The 23936-nt window shown below is 47.1% G+C and overlaps 1 protein-coding gene and 1 long non-coding RNA gene across 2 annotated transcripts in view; both read right to left on the bottom strand.

The window, feature by feature from the left end:
- The window catches only part of LOC109551335 (uncharacterized), a 39811-nt gene extending 36787 nt beyond the window's left edge, over positions 1-3024 (bottom strand). The window contains exons 1-4 of the long non-coding RNA XR_012326415.1: positions 2996-3024; positions 2696-2844; positions 2092-2317; positions 573-725 (exon numbers count right to left, since the gene is read on the bottom strand). This is a non-coding gene — a long non-coding RNA (uncharacterized lncRNA). The remainder of the gene's footprint in view (positions 1-572; positions 726-2091; positions 2318-2695; positions 2845-2995) is intronic.
- A 3450-nt stretch (positions 3025-6474) lies between these two features.
- CDH26 (cadherin 26) overlaps positions 6475-23936 on the bottom strand; it is a 45521-nt gene continuing 28059 nt past the window's right edge. Inside the window, 13 exon segments of the mRNA XM_073793312.1 lie at positions 6475-6923; positions 7915-7989; positions 13302-13398; positions 13518-13595; positions 16442-16529; positions 16532-16570; positions 17145-17207; positions 17210-17358; positions 18631-18772; positions 18775-18873; positions 22960-23041; positions 23384-23499; positions 23502-23602. Coding sequence (XP_073649413.1) covers positions 6579-6923; positions 7915-7989; positions 13302-13398; positions 13518-13595; positions 16442-16529; positions 16532-16570; positions 17145-17207; positions 17210-17358; positions 18631-18772; positions 18775-18873; positions 22960-23041; positions 23384-23499; positions 23502-23602 — 1474 coding nt within the window. The 3' untranslated portion in view covers positions 6475-6578.

Here is a 23936-nt window from a genome sequence, read left to right on the forward strand (position 1 = left end):
GAGGCAGTTCTTTTAAAACAGAGGTCGTTAGCTTCTTGCCATCTGCACGGTATTTCAGAGCGGGTCTCAGTGGGTCTAGGGCAGGGTTTTTCAACCTTGGCACTGTTGGCCCTCTGGACTGGATCATTCTCTGTTGTGGGGACCATCCTGTGCCCTGTGGGACGTTTAGCAGAATCCCTGGCTCTACCCACCCCTTGCCAGGAGCACCCTCTCCCAAGTCGTAACAACCAAAGTGTCTCCAGTCATCACCCAGGGTCCCTGGGAGCAAAATCGCCCTGGGACAACTGGCCTGTGGAAGGAGGCTTTAAAGTACAGCCTCCCAGAGCTCTCAGTGGCTGCTGACTTCATTAAACTGGGCTTCTCCCCACAGACACTGCAAAACATAGAGTGAATTTCAGCTGTTGGAGGTGGTTCATTAGGACGATGTGAACAAGAATAACAATAAAATCATTCTTTTTTTCCCTCACTTAGTTATGTAAATGATTAGTTAAAATGGAAACTGTAGGGTCTGGAGACCCTGAACAGTGGACCCTGGCGATATCATTCCTCAAACCCGGGAAATGCTCACCGACCTTTCCCTGGTGAAGGCCTCCTTCATGGGTTCAGATCTATGTGTGGATCCTCCTGATGGCCAGACACAGCACCATCTTGGTTGACACGAGCATCCTGGTAACACCGCCTCTCCAGGCATGTGAATTCATTGTGCCACAGAATCCTAGGGGGTTCTGAACATCACAAGGCAAGAACTAAAGAATAAAATTGATTGAGCTCACCCGGCCCAGCTGCACAGCGATGCCATGGGCTCAAACGTTTTACGGGTTGTGGGCCCCATCCTCCACCTTCAGCCCCATTCCCAGCCCACAGTGCTGTCACTCAGGCTGATCCCTCACCTGCTTACCCGGCGAGGCCCTGAAGGCCTTTCGGCAGTTTCCAAAAATCAGACCCAAGCTCAAAATGATACCGTGTGGACAGAAAAAAGGATATTTAAAAGAGTCTTGTCACAGGGTAGTGACAACCGTTTTGGAAAATAATCTTAGAACTATATTAAGCCTTCATGCAGCACAGGGAAGAATGAAACATTCATTGTACAAATATTTGAACATAATGGAAAAAATCTGTTCAATGAATAAAATTAACTACACAGGTAATCGCTCTGAAGCATAATGCACATATTTTGTTATGTCAATGTTTTTTCTATTTATTGGTTTGTTTTTTAGGTTATGTAACCTGAGTTAATTAGTACGAAGTTTGGCTGTGAACGACAGAACACGAACCCCCTATAAATAGAGACAGTGTCTATTTCTCTCTCGTAAAAAGGGAGGTGATTCAGGCTCTCATGGTCTCCAGGGTGAGGGATGAGGCTCTAACACATTATCCCATGGTCGGAAGCCTCCGTTCCCAAGGTCTCCCGATAGCCTGCTTTTACAGCCATGTTCCAGCCTACAGGGAGAGGAGAGGGCTGGAAAGAGGCATCCTGTTCTCCTCAAGGACCCATCTCAGCATCTGCACATATGCTTCTGCTTCTGCTTCTGCAATGTGAGTCCCATTGGCCAGAACATGGTCACCTGGTCACATCTAGTTCCAGGAGGGCTGGGAAATGTCATTTTCACTTGAGGAAGCCGTAGCCCTCACTCAAACTTGGGGAAGAAGGAAAGAAGGGACAATGGGGGTTGGGAGACAGTAGTCTCCGCAGCCGTCCATGCTTTGGCCGCCCACATACCTGCTTGCCCTTCTTCTACACACAGAACCCCTCCCACACCCCCCCCAAGGGAATCAAGTGCAAAGCCCCACCCAATTACTGCATCTGGCTCACAATCCAAGATCCCAGGGTAAAGCCCAGTCCTCTCCAACAGATATGGACGAGGTTCTTCATGGTTTTACAACCTACAAACTAAATCATAAGTTCCTGGTTCCCAATACACCCAGCATAAGGTAGATAAGTAAGAACAGTAAGACGCCTGCAATAAAAATGCCCATTTGGAGAAAAGCAAACTAATAAACACAATTATCATTGATCCATACACATGAGCGAATCCTGGAGGCAGGAACAGTGAAGACACCCCTGCAGCCGTCGCCGCCCCCGGCCCCTACCTGCGTGCTTGCTGTTGTCTCCCCTGCCACAGCTGACCGGCGTGGGTACCGGAGGGGATGCCCTTCCTGGGACCTGCATGGTTTTCACAGCTTGCTCCTTGTTTTCAGGGATTGCTTTGGGGTTGAACAATCGCAGGCTTTTTCAGACCATGCTGTGGCTTCTTTGGCAAAGCATTTTTTCAGAAACGTAAAGATTTCTGATCTATTTGTTTCCAGCCAGCTCTCTCTGTTGAGACACAGTTTATAACCCTGGAGCACCTGGCCTGTCCTTGTTGGCCTCCACGCTCGCTTGGCCAACGTCTCCCGTCCCTCAGCACAACGGCACCGCCCACCTTGAGTCACCTGAAGCAACAGGCCTGGGTAGGAAGGCAACATCCTTAAAGTGACTTTTGCCACAAGGTTTACAAATTGGTAGGACGGGGCACTAGTTTTATTTTCCACTAAGTGCAATGCTTTGCACAGAACCTTTCCAATGATTGATGTCATCTGAGAGATGCAGCGGTTGCTTTTTTCAACCCTGCAAGGCTCCAAATTACCCAGTTCTCAGTCAATTTAGATTGCGGGCTTCAGGCAGAGATGGTCTCCATGAGCATAGCTGCCTTACCTTTCATGCCACACCTGCCCTGGCCAGCAGTCACCCATGTCCATCTCTTTTGTGGGACTTTGCTATAAGCAGTGAGAAGCAGCTAATGCATTTCTACATTATGAATTTCTCCTACCATTTCCTTCCTCAATCCTTGTTCAGAGCAAGGGCTGCTTTTCAAAAAACAACAGAGGAGAGTTGTTAGCAAATGCTTTGTTTCTGCCCGATATGGGTCACCTGTCCTCCAGCCCCCACTATCTGAGTCTCTGCCCCCGACCACATCCATAAGCCAACGCCCCAAGTTTCAGCTCTCCTACTTACAGTTTGCTTACCTTGGTCCTATATTTTGTATCAGTTAAGATTAGATTTGGCCATGAGTGACAGAAAATCCAAAATGGCATGGGCTTGAACAAGACATATTTAATTCTCTTTCAGTTTGAGTCCAGAGTAAGGGAGTCCTGGGATGGGTCCAGTAGGGCTCTCTGGTGTCAGAGACCTCCATCCCTTCTATCCTGTTGGTGTACCATGCATCAGCTCTAACGACAATGTCTAGGATGGCTGCTCCTGTGCCAGCCATCACATTTTCATTCCAGCCAGTAGAAGAGAAGAGGGGGAAGAGATGAGTCTACATCTCCATGCTTCAAGGACACTTCCTGGAAGTTGCCTTCCATTGGCCAGAACGTAGTCACATGGCCATACCTGGCTGCAAGGGAGGGTGGGAAATGTCATTCCCATTCTCGATGGCCAAAAATTCAGGGTTCTTTTATTGAGGAAGGAGAAGTGACAGATATTGAGACGATTAGCAGCTGCTGCAGCCATTCCAGCACCAGTGTCCTCATGCTGGGAAAAATGAAAGGACAAGTCCTTCCTGTTTTTATATCTCCAGCATTCTTTCTCCTCTTCCTTCTTCCTGATGGCAGATTTGTTTGGCCTCTGACACACACATTTCAGGAGAGACAATGACTACCCAAGGTCTGCAGTCTTCTGTCCACATGCCATCTTTGAGGGGACTGTTGCTATGCCTACTTTACAAGTACATAAAATAAGATTTCCTGGGTTAGTGTTTCACTTGGGCAAGTTTTTTTTTTTTAATACTTATTTATTTTATTTATTTTTGGCTGCGTTGGGTCTTAGTTGCGGCACGCGGGATCTCCATTGCAGTGCACAGGCTTCTCTCTCTCTAGTTGTGGTGCGTGGGCTTAGTTGCCCCGCGGCACGTGGGATCTTAGTTCCCCGACCAGGGATCGAACCTGCATCCCCTGCATTGGAAGGCAGATTCTTTACCACTGGGCCACCAGGGAAGTCCCTCACTTGGGAAAGTTTTTAACAACCAAGATAGCTTCTGTGTTCAGTAAATCATAAAAGTAAGCAAAACAAACTCCTCTGATGAAAAACTCCATAAAGCCAATGAGACCGTTAATATAAATGGAAACCCAAAATTGATGAAATGCAAAATAAATATTTAATTTATGAGATGGCAGCTATCTTTGGATTGCTAGGTAATTTGGAGGCTAATGTTCTTAATAAAATCACATTTTCTAGGAAAATATTTACTATTTCTGTTTTATTGCCTTCTTCGTTGCCATTAGTAAGACTTCGTTTAGTTCATGAGTGTACATAAATTCCACTGGAGGCTAACATTTTTTTCCAAAACCTCCTGGTGCTGGTGTTTCTAATGGAAACCTTTCTAAGCATGTAGATAGACTTGAAAATGAACTTGTGGGGAGAACCGGCCAACATCCAAGGATGTTCCCTGCAGACATCAGTTGGGACAGGTGATAATATATAATATAGTCTGGCGTCTAAAGGGAAGAGTCAAAGTATTACATGCCAGGTATGCTTCATAAAATGCCAACAGGGCCAGTGTCTCCACTGCACAATATATCCCAAAGGCTTGAGACCTACGAAAACATATATATAGGATTCAAAATACACAAAGAAAGCAGCAAAATCAAAATTAATACATGTCTAATTAAGTACCTACAAAAGATAACATTTTGTTCTTGCTAAGTGTTAAATTTGGGATTCATGAATTTTTCATGAGTATTTTATTACTTTTGAGAACAATTAGTTGGAGAGAGCCTCATAATGCAAGAATTCACAAGTACGCACAACTGCCCAGATTTCATAACCATTAGTAAATGGGCCAAGTTACCCGTAGCCAAAAGCAAAGTTATCTAAAACCTTCCTTAATTGTATGGCAATGTATTTGTTTTTAACATAGAGTACGGATATATCTTAATACGTTTGTTACAATGTGGGGTTCCCAAAAAGAATGCCTTAGACAAGGGGGTCAGCATACTTTTCTTCTTTAAGAGGCCAGGAAGTAAATGTGTTGGGCTTTGTGAGCCATACGTCTCCATCCTGACTACTCAGCGCTGCTACGGCAGCACAAAGGGGTCATGGAGGCCCTTAAACAACATATGAGCACAGATGTGTGCCAATAAAACTTTATTCACAAAAACAGACGGTGGGCCACATCTACCCCATGGCCATAGTTTTCTGTCCCTTGCCTCAGATCCAGGAAGGTCCAGTGACCACCTATACTGATCCTTAGCAACCATTCAGACTCAAAAAGTATACTATCCTAAGATATTACTGTTATCCTGAATTACCCAGAAAATGTCCTATACTCTCCTCGGAATCATTCCAGCATTAGCATAGCTGTTCTACACGACTGTGAGCCAGCTTTAGACTTTCCAATGCTTTGGAGATGGTTTTTCTTCTTTTTCAGTTACTCAAAGCAGTAGGTGATACATGAAATAACTATGTACAAATTCTTGAGATCGCTTTAAAGTAAGCATTTGCACAGCTTCTTTAAAAAGAAAGGGAAAGTTTTAAGCTTGCGTCAGCTAAAACTTAGGTTTAATATAGCATTTCACTCATTTGACATAAATGTGCTTCTCCTGATTTATCCCTCAGGTTCAAGAGGGGACTAACAAAAGACTACGCTCATTAATTATATAAATTTTGTAGAATTTGCCACAGGCTTTTAGATATCTAATATATACATTAAAGTGTCCTGGTAGCATTTAAAATTCTGCTTAACCAGTTTCTTATCTATTACTCAGACAAGAAAACTGAGTATATATAGGGCACATGTCCTACTATTTACATTTTTTTAGATATTTAAAGGAAACTATCCCCTCCCCCACAATTTACACTAGCGGTAGGTGGACATGTAGAAATCAATTAAAGTTTGTGGTTTTGTGCGTAGATAAAATTTAATCAGAATTTATTCACTCAAAGGCTCCTAAGTTATTTTACTTACATAATACATGCAAGTTAAATTATGTCAGTTTGGTTTTTTTAGTATGTACTGCTCACAAATTTTAAGTATAATCATTTCTCTCATGATAAAATATTTATCTATTTATCTACTCAAAAACTACAATGGGATTAATATTTATGTTTTTTAAAAAATCACTAAAAATACTGATCACAAATGTTCTAGAAAACATTTCCCTATTTTTCACTTAAACTGAAGCAGAATCATAATTATAGAAATTTAAATAAGCACTTAAAAAATCTGTTTCCCCAGTTTTTCCCAAATAGCTGGGGGTAATCAGTGGATTATATTTTATTTACCCTCAGAGTTGGGCTATGAGCAGCCATGAGCTGCTTCCCCGAGCTGAAGCAAGGAATTACACAATTCAAGTTTCTCTAGAAAATCTGCCTGACAAATCGAATTTTTATAAAGTATAACCTGCTGTTTCACTTTGGTTCAAGATGTCTGGTCTGCAAATGTCCAAGCATTTAATCCAGACTCAGTTTAACCTCATTCAAGAACTAGAAGGTAATTTTTTTAAAAAGGAAGTAAGGAAGAAACATTCTAGAAAAGTGATTTCCCCTTCATGAGTTATTCCAGTTCACCATAATATGCAGTTTTTAAGAAACGAAAACCTCACTCAGAATATATTTCTTTGAGTGGAGCAGCCTGTGGCCCCAAAGAGTCCAGCAAGTCGGGCCACAGGTCATGTTCGGAGAAGGCGAGAGAACTGCGGGTCTCTATTCGCTCACCCTTGCCCTGCTCTGCGTAGACGTGAGGTGGGTAATCAGGGTCTCCCTTGGGGATGTCAGCACCACTGAGCTGCTGCAGGGGAGCCGCGAGAGAAGGTAAATGCCATGGTGGGCAGGGCCTTGTCCCCACTGTCGCAGACGTTTCTACAGACTGGTCTTGAATGAGGTACCTAATTTCTTCGTCCCTGAGTTTCCTCATTTTATAATAAGGAAAATAATAGCACCTGCCCTGGTGGGCTGATGCAAGAACTGAGTTAATACCTTTTGATTCCTTAGGACAGGGCCTGGTACGCAGTGATTATCATCCACGACTTTGCCAAGTAAAGTAACGCTTGGCAGACGACGCCCACCAAGCATTGATCTAGTCCTTTGCACTTATTATTTCACAGGTCTGAGCCCCAACTTTCCTGCAACGTATGGGGCTCCTTAGGGTCGGAAGCAGCACCTGAAGCCTCCCCGCGTGGGTTGGGGCCAGGCACACACAGAGAGCGTCTCTCCACAGCACCTGCTCCAGCCCCTTCCCTTGAAACTACCCATGCGTTTGCCCCAACTCCCAAATCACTGTTTAATTTGCCCAAGAATAGAGGGTGGCTGTGTTGAGGAACCTTCCAGGAGAGACAATGTTATTGCCCAATAATTCCCTCCAGCACAGTCAACCCACATCTTTCATAATTTCACAGAAAGAGACCATTCACTGTTGTCTGAGGCTGTGCTGATCTGCAGAAATGCCCCTGGAATGAGGATTCCCATGAAAGCACTTGCTATGGGCTGAATTGTGTCCACCCAAACTCCTGTGTTGAAGCCCTAACCCCCAATGTGATGATATTTGGAGGTGTGGCCTTTGGGTGGTAATTAAGGTTACATGAGGTCATGAGGGTGGGGGCCCTCACGACGGGAATAGAGTACTTATAAGAAGAGACACCCGAGAACTTGCTCTCTCTCCCTCTCTCTCTGCCACATAAGGACACAGCATGACAGTGACCGTCTGTGAACCAGGAGGACAGCTCTCACCAGAACCTGACCATGATGGTGCCCTGATCTCAGACCTCCAGCTTCCAGAACTGTGAGAAAAATAGTCTGCTGTTTAAGCTGCCTATCTGTGGTATTTTGTTATGCAGCCAAGCTGACTGACACAGTGATTAGGAGGAAGTGGCCCCAGGTCAGTGTGGGGCCAGATGGGGAAGCAGAACCCATTCACCACCAAGGAGAGGCCTTCCTACCTGACTCAGCATCCCTGCCATCACTCGTACCCTCACTTCCAGGGGTCCTCTGGGCACCACAGTATCCAGGTAAACCTACAAAGCAAAGAAGCAGAGTCCTAACACCACCAAGGACTCACAGCTCCCCCCAAGGTGATGGCCTCTTCTGGCCAGCACACAGGGGGCCACCGCTGGGCAGAGGGCTGCCAGAGCTCTCCTTGAGGGACAGCGGGCCAAGGGCAGTTTGATCAGATGTCACCTATGTGTGTGGTGGGAGAGAGGGCAGGCCCTGCCAGTTTTGACTGATAGACCCTTCAACGCCTTGGCTTCTAGGGAAGAAGTGAGCCGAGCAAGCCTGGCCAGTGGGCTTTGGGACCATTCCACAAACGAGATTTAGCAAACAGCTGATTCCCACAGGGAACCTCATCCCACTTCCTGCTCCCCCGACCACATGGCTCTTCCCCAGGTTCTAATTTCTCCTCTTCCTGTCCTTGCTGGGTCAGCCGCACCTCATGTGTGGTAGTGGGTGTGCCGCCCTCCACTCATTCACCGGGCAAGTGCTCATGGACCTGGGTCTTGGGGTACCGGCTGAGGAGTGGGCTAGAGCAGTGAGGAGATGGACGCAGCGTGCACCATGTGGGGGTTGCCTGGGAACCCACAGATTCCCCAACTGCATCATGTAAGTCAGGCCCGCACAGGGTAAGGCGAGGCAGCCTCACTCCTGGGCTCATGCAGGCACGGGGCCAGCACCCAGGGTGAGAGAAACACAGTGATGACCGTGGAAGGTGCAAGAGAGACCTCACCCAGCCTGAGCCTGGGGACCTCTCAGGAGCAGGACCAGGAGACAGGAGCAGAGCGGCCAGGGAGAAGGAAGGGCCAGCAGAGGCCTGGAGGCTGGCGGGAGCTCAGACCTGCAGGTGGAGGACAGAGGCCACCACACGGCCTCAGGCCTCAGGGCTGCCGATTATCACAGGGCAATGGCCAGCGCTGGGAAGGTTTAAACTGGAGAGTGACATGATACAATTTGTGTTTCTAAAACACTGATGGCTTTATGGCTGAAGTGACTTCTGATAACCCCTGGGTTTAGGGGTACTTAGTGCACTCCAGAAGATGTATGTAAAAAAATTGTAAAGCTTGGAATAATTTTACATGTCCATGAGGATACACACACACACACACACACACACACACACACACACACACACACACCCCTATCTGTACACATATCTATCTATATACATAAACGCATCACACCCCACCATTGTGAATTGAACTAAACACACTTAGCGAAAGAGAGAGCAAGGGGTGACCCCTACAAACAGCCCTGAGGACCTGCTGCCCAGAGATGCTGTGCCCTCAGTTGGCCACCCTCCAGCTCCCGTGGGCCTCTAAGAGGACGATCCCAGAGACATAGGCCCTTCTTCCAACGTGCTCACGGGTCAGACACCACGGTCCTTCCCGGGCAGTGGAAGAGGCTGCGCCAGTCTCCAAACTTGCCTTGAGCCAATTTTAGGGCCTACCATATGCTGAATTTTGCTGCATTTTGCCCCGTGTGTGTCCACTCTGGCCTACAGCACCATTTCCCTTCACCCGGCCTCTCTGCACTGAGACCCTGGCTTCAGCTGTGTCCCCAGGACCTGTGAGTTCTCAAAGATACTTCGGCAAGAGTATTTGAATTTCATTTCAGGGAAGATTATTTTAATAATAATACTTAATGTTATTTTTCTAATATAATGGAGAAGGGTTTACATCTTTTACACTGAGTCCCCCCAACATGTTAATAAAAGCAAACATTTTATAATTTGCTTTTATGAAACTTGAATGATGCTTTTTGTCTCTTGTTTGCTGAATCAAAGGGAACCTGATATGATCAATTGAGCTCCCTAAAAAATATTTGAAAGTGCTTATTGGCATGAATTGAAGTTTTCTTGATACTTTAAGAACTAATTTCAACAACGTGAGGCAATGAATTAGGTGCTAAGGTAAAATTTCGCAAACTGCCTCCACAATGCCTAACTTCTTTTTTGTTGTTGTTTTCAACCGAATCACTATTTTTATTTGTTGCTTTGGCAATACGTATATGTTATAAACGTTAATGTACTTCAAAATTGGTACTAATAAAAAACACCTCTTTTCTGTTTTATTTATAATGGCATTCTTTGTAGGATCTCATTTGTAAGGAAGGATTCTGCTGCTAGTAAGGTTTAGGGAAAAGATGGACCAGATGGCTTCAATGGCCCCCTTAGCTCAAAACTTCTACAAATCTGTAAAGAATCAGAGCAAAAGAATATTCAGGCCTTCACCAAGTTCTTAGCTTCTCAGCAGCAAAGGAAAGTTGCCAGGGACTGAAAAACTCTGATGCTTTCAAGTCTAGATGTAGGTACTTCATTTACTTCTCATCTGTTTCCCACATTCACTTCTTTTGGCCTATTTGGGTATTGGGTGGGTATGTTTTTTCTCACCTCCTCCCTTCCCAGTTTCCCATTTTCAGGGCTTCCCATGGCTATCAGGACAGTAAGGTAACTCTTTTCATGATAACATCTTCATCTGTACTTACAGGAGGAGGGTATTTGTTTCTCACACTTCTTGGATCAAAAAACGTGCCACGACCCTTAAATTTTTTAAAAAATGAAAAATTAATTAATTCAAGTAAAAAGAATGAAGTCTTCATTGGTTTCATATAAATTACCCAAGGATACAAACACACAGCCAGAAATTCTTGTAATCACATTGCCTTTTGTTTCTGTGCTAAAGGTATAATAATTCTAACGATAGCCGTGTAGGTGTTCACAGCTGAAATCCATGGGTGAGTTTTATAGTTGCTTTGTGGGGATGGAGCATGAGAATATAAGATTTTTGAGCCCCATCTTGGGTCCACAAAATCCCTATAAGACTCATTTTGTGCCATGAGCATGGCCTCAAAGTCTGTGAATGAGACGCACGCAACCCCTAAGACTCAGGACCGGCTACATAATTTGCAGCACCCAGTGCAAAATAAAAATGGGAGCCCCTTGTCCAGATACGCAGAATTTCAGGATGGTGACCGTAGAGCATTAACCAAGCACAGGGCCTTTCTGAGCACAGGGCCCTGTGGGACTGACCGGGTTCCACGCCTGTGAAGCTGGCCCTTCCAGGACCAGAGGGACACACCTATCATACACAGGCCCTTTCAAGGATTCATGGCACCATGTCTGCGCAAAAAAGAACAGCACATTTGTAATCTTGGTGCAAACTCAGCCTGAGAAAAGATAATGAATTATAGAGATCTTGAATTATTTTTTAGAAGTTTCCATCATAAAAACTGTGGCTCTTTGGACCTTGAGAACCTCATTTAGTTCTTGTCAGAAAAGTAAATTTTTTGTTAAAATAATAGCTAGTTATACTAGTGAAGTCCAAATAAGGTCTGTGTTTGAGACCTGTGCTAATAGTGTTGTACCACAGTCAGTTTTCTGGTTTTGAAAGCATACTATGGTTATATACAGTGTTATTCTTGGGGGGAGCTGTGTGAAAGGTACACAGAAACTCTCTGAACTATTTTTACAACTTCTTGTGAGTCTGAAAAGTCATGTTAAAAAGCAAAGCCACAGTTGTAGAATTTGTACATGGAGTGTATAAAGGGGAGTTGGGGTTCCATTTGGCAGGAGGTATGGAATCACTGGGCTGGAATTTGCCCAGGGCCAAGGCCATTGCTCTTGATCTTACAGATGATCTCTATAAGAGATGGACACAGGGAAATGTAGCTATCTGCGGCTGTTCTGAGAAGTGTCGTATTTGATCTGCACTATCAAATAACAACTCAGTAACAACCAACGATCACAATAACTAGGTAGACAGATGAGAAGGTTTTCACTGACTATGTGTTTGTTCTACCCATATCACAGAATCTTCTAGAAGGGCCGCCTCTCAAGGGAACCAGCTGTCAGTCATCAGTGAAGTCCCAGCAGGAGGGAGTGAGCTTGTGGAACTCACCAGAGTCCCCAGCATGAAGTGGACTTGGTCTGATGCACTTGGCGAAGATAGCAGCATTTCGCCTAAATCCTGGGGGAAAACGCTAGGGGAAACTCCAAAGACAACACGTCTCCCTCCAGTTGAAAACGAAGGCACAACCTTTCCCTGCTCAGATACTCATATGCAAATAAAACTGGCATTATGATGGGGGAGGTGGTGGAGTGGGAGTAGAAAAGGAAAGGTGGAGAGAAGCAAGGAAAAGGGACTATAGTGAAATGGAACTGCATGCCCCAATGTGACCTGAAGACGTTGATTCTAACATTCTACCGATGACGTTATAGACACCTGACAATTGAATATGCCCACGGACAAGATCTAGAGGGTAACACAGACAAATGAAGTTGCTTAGATTTAGGGATAGGAGTGTGGACAATTTTTGCTTTGGGTTTCTATTATTTTAATATAAACCCTTCAATCATGCAATAAAATTTCAAAGACAATAAAGCAGGCAATGGTCCTTAGCAACAGTTTTAAGATAGTTCATGTCTTGTCACAGATTTTAAAATATCAGGTTACCTATAAATCATAAGTGACAACTTCACTTAGGGCAAGTATGCGAATGGCTGTCGACTCAACCAGCCACCACAGGTGCACTTGCTATTTGCAGGACATCATAAAGGGGACCCAGAGACACTCCAAGAAATAGAAGCCACAGGCCTTGGTGTCCTCCCCTCCTGCACGGGTCTGGTGAAAATGCAGTGGGATTATGCTCGTAGAGTGCAAACCCCAGGGCACGCTCAGTGGATCAGAGCTCTTAGTGTGCTTACCAGGAGCAATGCTCTGGCCTCCCGAAGCTTACAGACCAGTTAAGGAAAGAGAGGCCTCCGCCAGCCCCCCAGGAGTCTCTGCACTCCCTTCCCCTGGGAGCGTGGATTGGTGGGCAGATGCCCTCTGGACCTGGACCTGCTCACCCCAGCCAAGCACCTGCCCAATAAATGACGGCAGCCCTGGGTCAACTCGCTCTTTTTCAAAGTGGGATCATCGTCCTCTTAGAGAAGGGAAGGTTCAGCCAGTTCGGGAACAGGGTTTTAAATGACATTGAATTGCACAGCAAGAAAATTAGTCCCTTTCTAATTCCTCTTCCATACTCCTAATGACAACAGGAGAAAGTCTCCATCGGGTGCCAGCCTGGCTTGGCTCTCTCTCTCCTTCCACATTTTCTACCTGGAATTACTGGGTTCTATTTCTATGAGCACTTACCTGCTCTTTATACAAGCAAAACTGGTTTTTCATTTACAGTTGAAATATAAAATTTCCTATTTAAAGAAGTGTATTTCATTGGTATGCAAGTCCATTTAAAGAAAAACAAGTTTTTTAATACACTAGTGCAAGTGGCATCTGCATGTGGCAAAAAGTCGTAATGGTAGCAGTGGACGGACTGGAATGTGGGCCCCGGGTCATCTGACACCTGAGCTGGGAGGCGAAGCCATGTGAGCTTGAGCAGAATCGCACGGCCTTTGCAGGTGGGGCTGGTGTGGAGGCAGGTGTGGATCAGGCCTGCAGGGGATCATCCTGGGTTGGGGGCTGGGGGAGCAGCCAGGGTGTCCCCCCCCAGGGGGACCAACAGCAAAGCCACCCCTCTGTTTCAACCCAAGCAGCAAATGAGCCACACTTACCTTAGCTCCCAGCGTGGCACCTGCCTCGGCTGTGTTGACGGACAGGGCTGACATCTGATCCCTGACGAATGACCTTTCCTGCGGGACACAGGGAAAGAAATATGACAGGAGCTGAAATTACAGATGGCGGTAATAAATGCAGAGGGCAAGGAGTATCATCTCCCCCAGATGCCTTGTTCTGTGCCATCACAGAAGCATCCAGACACCTGTCCTATGAAGCAAGAGGACATACTTGGGGAGGGGATGCTTCTGTAATTGCTGGTTAGGAAGTGGAGCTTCTTGTTGTTCAGTGTTTCAGGTAAAGTGATGGTAAAAACAAAAACCAACCAACAAAACCAAAAGCCTTGTTTCACTAGGGCCTCGGCATCTAAAAGCCTGTTCTCATCCTCTTCGAAGACTCACAGTGAAGGCTCTTGGGGTCACCGCGGTTGGGCAGTGCTGTGTGCAGCCTTATCCATTCCTCATTCAACCAATATTCACTGAGGGACTCAGAAGCTGATGGGTGCTGGATTTCCTTCTGTAAGAGCTCACCAGCTTCCCCACAGAGAGGGCAGGCCCCTATGCTATCTTGCAGAACCTCTTGATTGGGGGTGTTCGGCGGCAGAGTAGGACAAGGTGGGTGGAATCAGTGATGGCATCTGGGATGAAGGAGTCTTCCCAGGAGTGTACAATGTCCCCGGTGTGTGAATGCAGGCTGGTATATTCAGGCTAACGGAGATGGGTAACGGAGAAGCGTGGACACTTTGGGGTAGCCTTATTTACCAATGGCTACAAAGACATAATTGGTAATTACTGTTAATAATACTAGTAGTAGCAGCCACTGTTCACTATGTACCAGTAATTACTAATTTACATGTGCTACTTGATTAAATTGTCCAATAAGCTTGAGAGAAAAAGAACATCATTGATCTCACTTTATATATGAAAGTCGAGGATTGGTTAGATTGATAAGACACAGTTTGGGAACCGAAACCCAGGTTTGTTGGGTCCCCGTTCTCATAGCCCTAAGATACTGTGGCAGGAGCGGGGGTATGTCCTGGGGTGTGAGTAGCAGATGAGAGGAAGGACATCTTCTGGGACAAGATGAGCTAGAGGCCCCTTGTCCCGGATTGGGTGCTCATGTCCCTCTGACAGCTGGCCCTTGGTCAGTGCCACCAGACCCCCTCCAACCTGCCGGCCTAGCCCTGCAATGACCAAGCTTCCCTTCCACACACTCTGCTTCTGTAGCTGCTCCTCCTTCCCCAAAAGACAACCACTAAGCAGCTGGCCAACAAGAAGAGGCATCACCAGCTCCTCTCCCACCTCGGCAGTGCCCTCAGCCAGTGCCTGGGGAGACGCCCTCCCCACTGGCCTCCTTCCAGCTGGGCAGCCTCAGCTCCACCCACCAAGCGGGAGGCTAAGCACAGCCCCTGGCTCAGGAGCTCTTTCCATTTTCCTGGATGGTTGAGCATCAGAGCAGAGTAGAACTGCCTGAGGCAGGGGATTCTATCTGTCCCACAAAGCACTGTTGTTCGTCAGGATGGTTTCCTTCTTAAAATTACACAAACAAATCAAAACAGGTAGCTGCTATTCTCATAGCTGGGGGCAGGGGGCATTCCTTCTGGGAATCCAACTATCTAGCTAGTTCGGACCACGCCTCTACCTTCCTGTCCCCACGACAGGCAGGGCTGAACGCAGGCCTGCAAAGACATGGACTTACGGGTGTGTGCATCCTCAATGTGGTCCAAAGCTCTTACTTCCCCTTCCTTTGTGCCAACAGAGGAGAGAAAATGTGGGAAGAACCCTAGGAGTCTTGGTCAACCATCAGTTTCTCCAACCACCAATCATCTTTTAGAATATCTCCCTATTTATCCGAGCCAGGGACCAAAGTCCAGTTGACTCTCTTTTCCCAAAATCATCTCACTAAGTCTCTTCCTTCCAGGAGAAAACCGAGGGTAGAGGTGTCAGACAACAGCAGATGAGGCAACCTGAATCTTCTGCGTGAAAGACAGTGTTCCCTTTTGACATTTCTTGGCTTTCATCTTTTGGATCAAGCAGCCTTAGTTCAGAGTGAAGTGAAGACAGACAGGAGCGCTCACAGCGCTTGTATCTCACGGCCCAGCTGCTAACGAGGGCAATGGAGCCAAGGCAGGGCCAGGATCAGAGGCGGCAGGTGTGAAAACCCAGCAGTCGCTGGCTGACTCCACCTTGTGTTGGAGGCCTGTGAGGTGCTGTCATGGGCTTCGTCTTCCTTGACCCATAACCAACTTCTGAGGCTGGTTTCATCCTCCCTCGCTCACAGCTGAGGATGCGCAGAAATGACTCGCCCACCGTGACAAAGGCCCAGGGTTGTCCCTGCAGGGCCAGTGGGCTCTCTGCTCCACCTCTGCTGGAGACGCTGCATGAGTGGGTTCTGCCTTACTTCACCCCACACCACGGCCAAGAAGCCAGCGTGGGCTCACTTAATGAGGGAGCATAGCATGTTTTCCATTTAGAGAAACTCCACCTGGCAAAAGTCATTTTTCCTAAACAAGGTTTCTCAGCCTTGGCACTGCTGACACTCGGGCCAGTGACTTCTCTGTTGTGGGGACTGTCCTGTGTCCGGTAGGACGTTCAGCAGCCTCCCCGGCTCCTACCCGCCAGACGCCAAAAGCATCATCCCCCCACTGCACTCCCAACTGAGTTGTGACCACCAAAATGCCTCCACACTGCCCACTGTCCCCTGCGGGCAGGGGGCAATGGGGGGGGCAAAATCACCCCCAGTTGAGAACCAATGCCCTAAAATAATAATCAGTTTAGTGGGGTTAGACAATTTTCACAGGACTTTCTTTCCCATTTGCTACTCAAATATGGTGAGATGGTGAAATGAGAAAGAACAGTGAGTGAGAACAGTACGGCCGTGCCTAACTCGGATCGACATGAAACACAAGCACTGAGTTCACTACCTGGACGGGGCAGCTCCACTCCCATCGTTCCACATGATCAGGGTCTGGATGCCTTCCTCACGTGGGATAGAGCAGCCCTGCCTCTGGCTTCAGACACAAAATAGCATCTCAGCAGGAAAAGCAGAGCGGCTGTGATGAGAGAAAGGCGCAAACGAGGTGCACAAGCTCATCTAGATCAGAGGTTCCAGCAGGATCCTGTCCTGCTAACTTGTAACTCAGCCATGAACTCAGGGGTCAAGTGCGCCTTCAGCATCTTTGTAGCCACAGCACTTAGCACAGCTTGGGGCACAAGTAGGTGCCAGATGACTATCTGTTGAACTGATTAATACCATGTGAGCAGTAATATTTTATTATTTCCTTGAAAACTGAGCTTCCTCGTTAGCCTTTGCCAACCCTGGGAGCTTGTGTTCATGGCTGCCCTCAGCTATTATAAACCATACAGTCACCCTCAGACAGTGTCCATCTATAGGTTCCATGGCTGTAAGTTGCTGTGTACTAAGTAGAAGCTGCCCTTGCCAGGCAGGCAGCATTTCTGACCAGGGTGGCAACCTCTGATCTGAGTCTGGGACTCTGACGAGCCTAGAGGTTATTCTCAAAGGCATCACGCTGACCTCGGCCATCATCTGCTCCCCACCCCCGAGGACTCATCCCCCTGGCTGGGGAGAGGAGCCGCATTCCCAGGGTAGCTCCTGTATCTGCTGACCTGCCAGAGCTATGAATGCTGCACAGAGAGGCCAGGACCCCCTGGAGGAGCCCGGCTCCCGACGGAGGGCTCTGCACATGTGAATCCACCGGGACAGGAACAGACCTTCACATGGACAGTCTGCTTCCGGGAAAGTCCCTGTTTGTCTCCGATGAAAAGCGGCACCAAGTAGTCACCACGCGGAGGCTTCTCAGCATAAGTTCCACTGAGCGACCTGCAGAGGGAGAGGGACCTTAGCTGCACTGACTTGTGCATTTGTTCAGCTGCTCGGCGGGTATTTCCTAGGTGCCTCCCACGTGCCAAGGCTCTGTATGAAGTCAGGGTCACCAGAGCGACCCTCACTCGGACACCAGCTGCAAGTGCAGGGGTTCCCAAGACCACCCTCAGGTTGATAATTCTCTAGAAGGACTCAGGACTGGCTGAACACTGTATACGCAGGGTTAGGGTTTATTACACTGAAAGGATATGGATTCAAACCAGTCAAGGGAGGAAGTACATGGGGCAGAGTTTAGAAAAGTATCAAGTGCAGAATTTCCAGTTCTCCTGCCCATGGAGTCGGGACCACGGCACCTCCCGGCATCCATGAGTGACAAGATGTGTGGAATGTTGCCAACCAGGGAAGCTCACCGAGCCCTGTGTCCACAGTCTTTATCAGAACTTGGTCTTGTAAAACTGGTTAGCCACCCACATGGCTGGTTAACTGACACCCACACGCTTACATGACCCAAAGGCCACACCCAAAATCACATTGTTCTTATTGACGGACACAAGATCCCCTCCCCTAGGTAAGCAGAGACACTTTTATCAGGCAGGATATTCCGAGGGCTTGGAGATCACCTCCCGGAAGACCAGACCTCTTTGGGGGTACGTTTCAACGCTTTACAGCACACTCTGGGTCTGGGAAATATAAACATGGACTCACAGTTTCAACTAAAAAACAGGTCACATCCTAGAGACCAGTTAATAGAAGCACAAAGTAGGATGTTGACACTGGATGCCGGTGGTTCCTCCTGGTAAAAGCACCCCAATTTTCCTTTGGGGGAGCCCACACTTCCTGAACTCTCAGCCCGTGTGGGTCAAGAGAGGCTAAGCCCAGATCCCAGCCAGATCCAGATGTGGGCTCAGAACCAGCCAATCAGCACTTCTGCCCTCCTCACCCACGATGCTGAGCAGGACAGGTAACTCAAGCCTTGCAGTGAGGTACACCTTCTTGCTAGGTGCCAGGATGAGTCCCAGGGACTCCCAGCTGCTACCCTGCCACCTCCAGAGGAGAGCCTGCCTTAAGATGAAAGGACCCAGAGAAAGGCAGGGCCAAGGTCCGGAGCTGCCTTCTCCAGGAAGTCCTCGGGGCCCCCAGCTCTGCTGGGAGACAGGCTCACTTAGCCTCTTTCTCGGTTACATAGCTAACACATTCCTCTTTTGCTTAAGTCTGTGGAAGTCAGGTTTCTGTCTTTTTCCATCCTTTATCCCCGACCAATGCAAATACTCACCATTATTTTCCGCCAGCCTCCACGTGTCTTCTGTGTTTGCCCACGTATTGTCCAATCTGAAGGTGAACGGGTGGGAGTAGGGCTCCTGGGCCCCGTCCTCCGCCTCGATGGGGCGGGGCCTGCCTCCTGCAGACTCCAGACCTCCCGGTATCGAGACCGTGGGTGGAGGGTGGGCGTGTCGTCGTTGGTGTCTGACAGGAAGAGCAGCATGGGCCCCGTCCCCGTCCGTGGCGGGACACCTGTGGCGGGGAGATTCCAAGAGGGTTGCTGATTAACCAAAGAGGCTGCTCCATGCACACAGAACCCTGGGGAATTAGCATTCTCAGCCTCTGGGAAAAGAACCACTCCATGGAAACACTGAGGCCGCTTCCCTCTCAAAGTCATAAGCTTTACTGCAGGGGCTCAATCTGTTTTCCTGCTTTTTTGAAAATTCAGAATATCTGGGCAGGATAAGTTAACAAAACACTTTGGCTTCCCTGGTGGCACAGTGGTTGAGAATCTGCCTGCCAATGCAGGGGACATGGGTTCGAGCCCTGGTCTGGGAAGATCCCACATGCCGCGGAGCAACTAGACCCGTGAGCCACAACTTCTGAGCCTGCGCGTCTGGAGCTTGTGCTCCGCAACAAGAGAGGCTGCGATAGTGAGAGGCCTGTGCACCGCGATCAAGAGTGGCCCCCGCTCGCCACAACTAGAGAAAGCCCACGCACAGAAACGAAGACCCAACGCAGCCAAAAATAAATAAATAAATAAATAAAAAAAATTTAAAAACAAACAAACAAAGAAAACCACTTGCCCCTTCACATCATTTGTAGAAAGAGGTAGAATGTAGAATCATCGAGTAGATTAAAACATCAGTCATGGGCTTCCCTGGTGGTGCAGTGGTTGAGAATCTGCCTGCCAATGCAGGGGACACGGGTTTGAGCCCTGGTCCGGGAAGATCCCGCATGCTGCAGAGCAACTAAGCCCACTCACCACAACTACTGAGTCCACTCACCACAACTACTGAGTCCGCTCACCACAACTACTGAAGCCCGTGCACCTAAAGCCCGTGCTCCGCAACAAGAGAAGCCACCACAATGAGAAGCCCGAGCACCCCAATGAAGAGTAGCCCCCGCTCACTGCAACTAGTGAAAGTCCGCGTGCAGCAACAAAGGCCCAGCGCAGCCAAAAATAAATAAATAAAGTAAATTTATAAAAAAAAAAAAACCCCTTTTAAAAAAAAAAAAAGAAGGCAGCCATTGGAACCAAGCCGGAATACCAAGCACAGCTATTGCTCCTCCTGAGGGACCCGCAGAAGGAAAGGCCTGTACCCACAGGCAAACACAGAAAAGGTGCAGCTCCACCAAAGGGCCAGAGAAAGGGAGTTTCCGTGCCTTCTCTTTCATGCTGTGTAAAGGCTTTGGAAAAGGTCAGTAACTCTCTCTCTGATATTTGACAGGTCATGGTTTTTAAAGGGACCAACCATACTGTAGGGATGGGAATACAGCACTGAATCAGATACAGGCTCTACATGGGTGTTCCCAAAGCAAGGTCCAGGGACCAGCAGCTTCAGCGTCACCTTGGAACTTGCTAGAAATGCAAATCTCAGTCCCCACGCCAGGCCTCATAATCAGAAACCACAAGGGTGAGGCCCAGCAACGGGCATTTTAACAGGCCCTCCAGGTGATTCTTATTCTAACTCAGCATGCACCGGCGTGGACCTGTGCTGGTCTGGAGCTCTTGGTTAGCTGCCCACAATGAGACAATAGCAGAAACTGAGAGCAAGTGTTGGGGAATTTTTATAGTCAGTGGCATTACTGTGACCCCCAAGCACATAATCATTTTTTGTAATTTATTTTTTCATATTTTATAAAATTATTGCTCCACAGTGAATTGGAAATTAAAAGAAGCAAAATATGGTCCTTCTCAATGGTTGAGAAGCATTGCTCTAAGGAAGAATCTCAAACTCTCGTGCCCGCGACGGTCTGAGCACGTGGCAGAAACGAGCGAACTGCTCTGATGGGGATTGGAGCCAGCTGCTGAGTGAGAGGTGGAAGGGACATGATGCAGGACCCTCTCTACGCCCCAGATGATCGTGACCTCGTGGGACACAGACCCAGTGATGCCGAATCTTCCTCTTTTTCAAGAACAACCAGATAATTTGGGCTGTTAGCTTAATCTCCTGATGTTTAAATGATGGCAGCTTTATTAGTTTTTTCTTTTTTTCTTACAGTAAAATACACGTAACATACAATTTACCACCTTAACCATTTTTAAGTGTGCATTTCAGTGGTATCAAATATTTCACATTTCTGTACAACCATCACCTCCATCCATGCCCACAGCTCTTTTTATCTTGTAAAACTGAAGCTCTGTACCTATTAAACACTAACCCTCCATTCCCCTCCCGCCAGCCCCTAGCAATCGGCATTGCATTTTCTGTCTTTCTGACTTTTGACTACTCTAAGTACTCCTACAAGTGGAACCACATGGAATGTGTCTTTCTGTGATGGGCACATTTCACGTAGCACAATACCCTTAAGGTTCATCCACACTGTAGCATGTTGCAGAATTCCCTTCCTTTTTAAGGCTGAATAATACTCCATTGCACGTATAGAGAACATTTTGCTTAACCATTCATCCATCAGTGGACCCTTGGGTTGTTTCCACATTTTAACTATTGTGAATAATGCTGCTATCCGTGTGGGTGTACAAATAACTCTTTGAGACCCTGTTTTCAGTTCTTTTGGGTACATACCCAGAAGTGGAATTGCTGGATCATACGATAATTCTGTTTTTAATTTTTGAGGAACTGCCATACTGTTTTTCACAGAGGCTGTACCATTGTCCATTCTCATCAGTGGTACACAAGGGTATCAATTGCTTCACATTCTCCCCAACAGTTGTTTTCTGATTTTCTTACGGTAGCCATTCTCCTGGGTGTGAGGTGGTATCTCACTGTAGTTTTGATTTGCGTTTCCCTGATGATTAGTGATGGTGAGCATCTTTCATGTGCTTATTGGCCACTTGTATATCTTCTTTGGAGACATGTCTATTCAAGTTTTTTGCCCATTTTTGAATCACAGGTTTTTTTGTTGTTCTTATTCTTGCTGAGTTTGAGAAGTTCTCTGTATTTTCTGGATATTAATCCCCTATCAGATATATGACTTGCCAATATTTTCTCCCATTCTGGCTTTGTACTCTGTGGATAGTGTCTTTTGGTGCACACAATGTTTCCATTTTCACGAAGTCTGATTTGACTATCTTTTCTTTTGTTATCCGTGCCGTTGGTGTCGTATCCGAGAAATCGTTACCAAATTCAGTGTTGTGAAGCTTTTGTCCTATGTTTTCTTCTAAGAATTGTCTTATTTTAGGTCCTTGATCCATTTTGAGTTAACTTTTGTATACGGTGTTAGGTTACCTGTTTTTGTCTTTGGATCTCAAGAAAGCCTCTTGAAGACAACATAGAGTCAGATCATGTGTTTTTATCCATTCTATCAATCTCTGTCCTTTGATTGGAGAGTTTAATCTTTCTATATATAAAGTAATTACTGATAAGAAGGGAATTAACTTCTGTTAATTTTTTGTCCACCCCGGCTCCCACAAGCAGTGTGCGCAATTCCAGAGACATGTGCACAGCTGCCTTCCGTGGGGCTGGAGGTGGGGAAGGGTAGCTGCTGGGGAAGGTACTGTGCTAAGAGTTGAAATGGACCAAAATTAACCACAGTTTACAGTCTGCCTTCCCCTGGAAGGTGCAAGCCTTCAACAGATTCCTGAGGTCCAAAATAGGTACATGAGACAGATTCTGCCAGCACGACTGTCTGGATGGGGAGAGAGATTCCTGTGCCTCCCACTCTGCCACCTTCTTGGGGATTATCGAAACTGTGTTTTTAAAAACAAAACACTAAGCAACCCAAGTGTCCATCAAGGGATGAATAGATAAAGTGTGGTATATACACAGAATGGAATATTACTCAGCTTTAAAAGGAAGGAAATGCTGGGGCACATGCTAGAACACGGGTAAAACTTGAGGACATTATATGCTAAGTGAAATACGCCAGTCACAGAAGTTCAAATCCTGTGTGATCCCATTTATACGACATCATTAGAGCAGTCACATTCATAGAGACAGGAAGTTGAATGTAGTGCCAGGTCCTGGGGGTGGGGGGAACGGGAAGTTATTGCTTACTGGGGGCAGAGTTTTAGTTTAGGAAGATGAAAAGAGACAGATGGAAAGATTCTGCAGATGGACAGTGGTGAGGGTACACTGTGACGTACAGTATGAATGTACTTAATGTTCCCGAACTACACACCTGAAAATGCTGATAGTGGTAAACTTTACATACATTTCACCACAATGAAAAAGAAAACACTTCTGTCGCCCAGAAGCCAGAGGGCCGCCAGTTTACAACCTTTGATAAAGGGGAACTAGAAATACATAACAAATTCTTTTAATACAAGAAAAAACTGTAAAAGAATTTTGTGCTAAATGCAAAGGAAACGGACAAGTGGATTCCACCTTTGGAGGTCAGAGACCGCTACAGAAACAAGCAGGCATCGAACCTGGGGAAGTGTGTTCTGGGTGGCGTCTGGTATTCTCATAACTGGAATGGAGTCGTCCTCAGGAGCACATGAAAGGAGCTAATTTCTAACAGGGATCCTCTGGGGCATGTGGCTAATTCTGCATAACCCGCCACCCGTCCCTCTCCTGTCTCCCCACCTTATCCGGCTGGCAGTTCTGTCCGGATCAGTAGCATTAAAAATTCCCACCTGAGTCCCAGGCCCAGTGCCGACGCCTTCACTGATGATGAAGGTCCCGGGGAGGAAGGCGGCCGGGTCGTTGACGCTGGCCACCCGCACACTCGCGGTGGTGCTAGCCGCAGCCTGCGGGGCCTCTGCAGCCGCCCCCCTTCGCAGGAGAAGAGCGGCTCCTTGTTCTCCACGGCCACGACCAGGCTCCGCACTGGCTGAGTCTCACAGTCCAAAGGCGGCCGCCGCACAGAGAAGATTGCATCAGCACCCGCAGCTCTGCTGGCCAGACGAAGCCTGCTCAGCACGCGTGTCACTGTCAACCCAGCGCCTGTGGCTTTTGTGCTTCATTTATTATTTACATCGTCTTTGATAACGATCAAAAGACAGTCATCAGCCCATTTTCAGATCACTTATGGAGTTCTTTTTTTCCCCTCCCCGCTCCTGGTTGAAAAGAGCCACCATCCATCAGAGGGTAATGAAAAATGCAACAAAAACCATAACCTAATAAAACATTAATGTGACAACTCTACTGCAAAAAAATTAGGGCAGCTTAGGGAAATATAGATATTAA

Source organism: Tursiops truncatus, chromosome 15 (genome assembly GCF_011762595.2).
Source record: "Tursiops truncatus isolate mTurTru1 chromosome 15, mTurTru1.mat.Y, whole genome shotgun sequence".
Classification (NCBI taxonomy): domain Eukaryota; kingdom Metazoa; phylum Chordata; class Mammalia; order Artiodactyla; family Delphinidae; genus Tursiops; species Tursiops truncatus.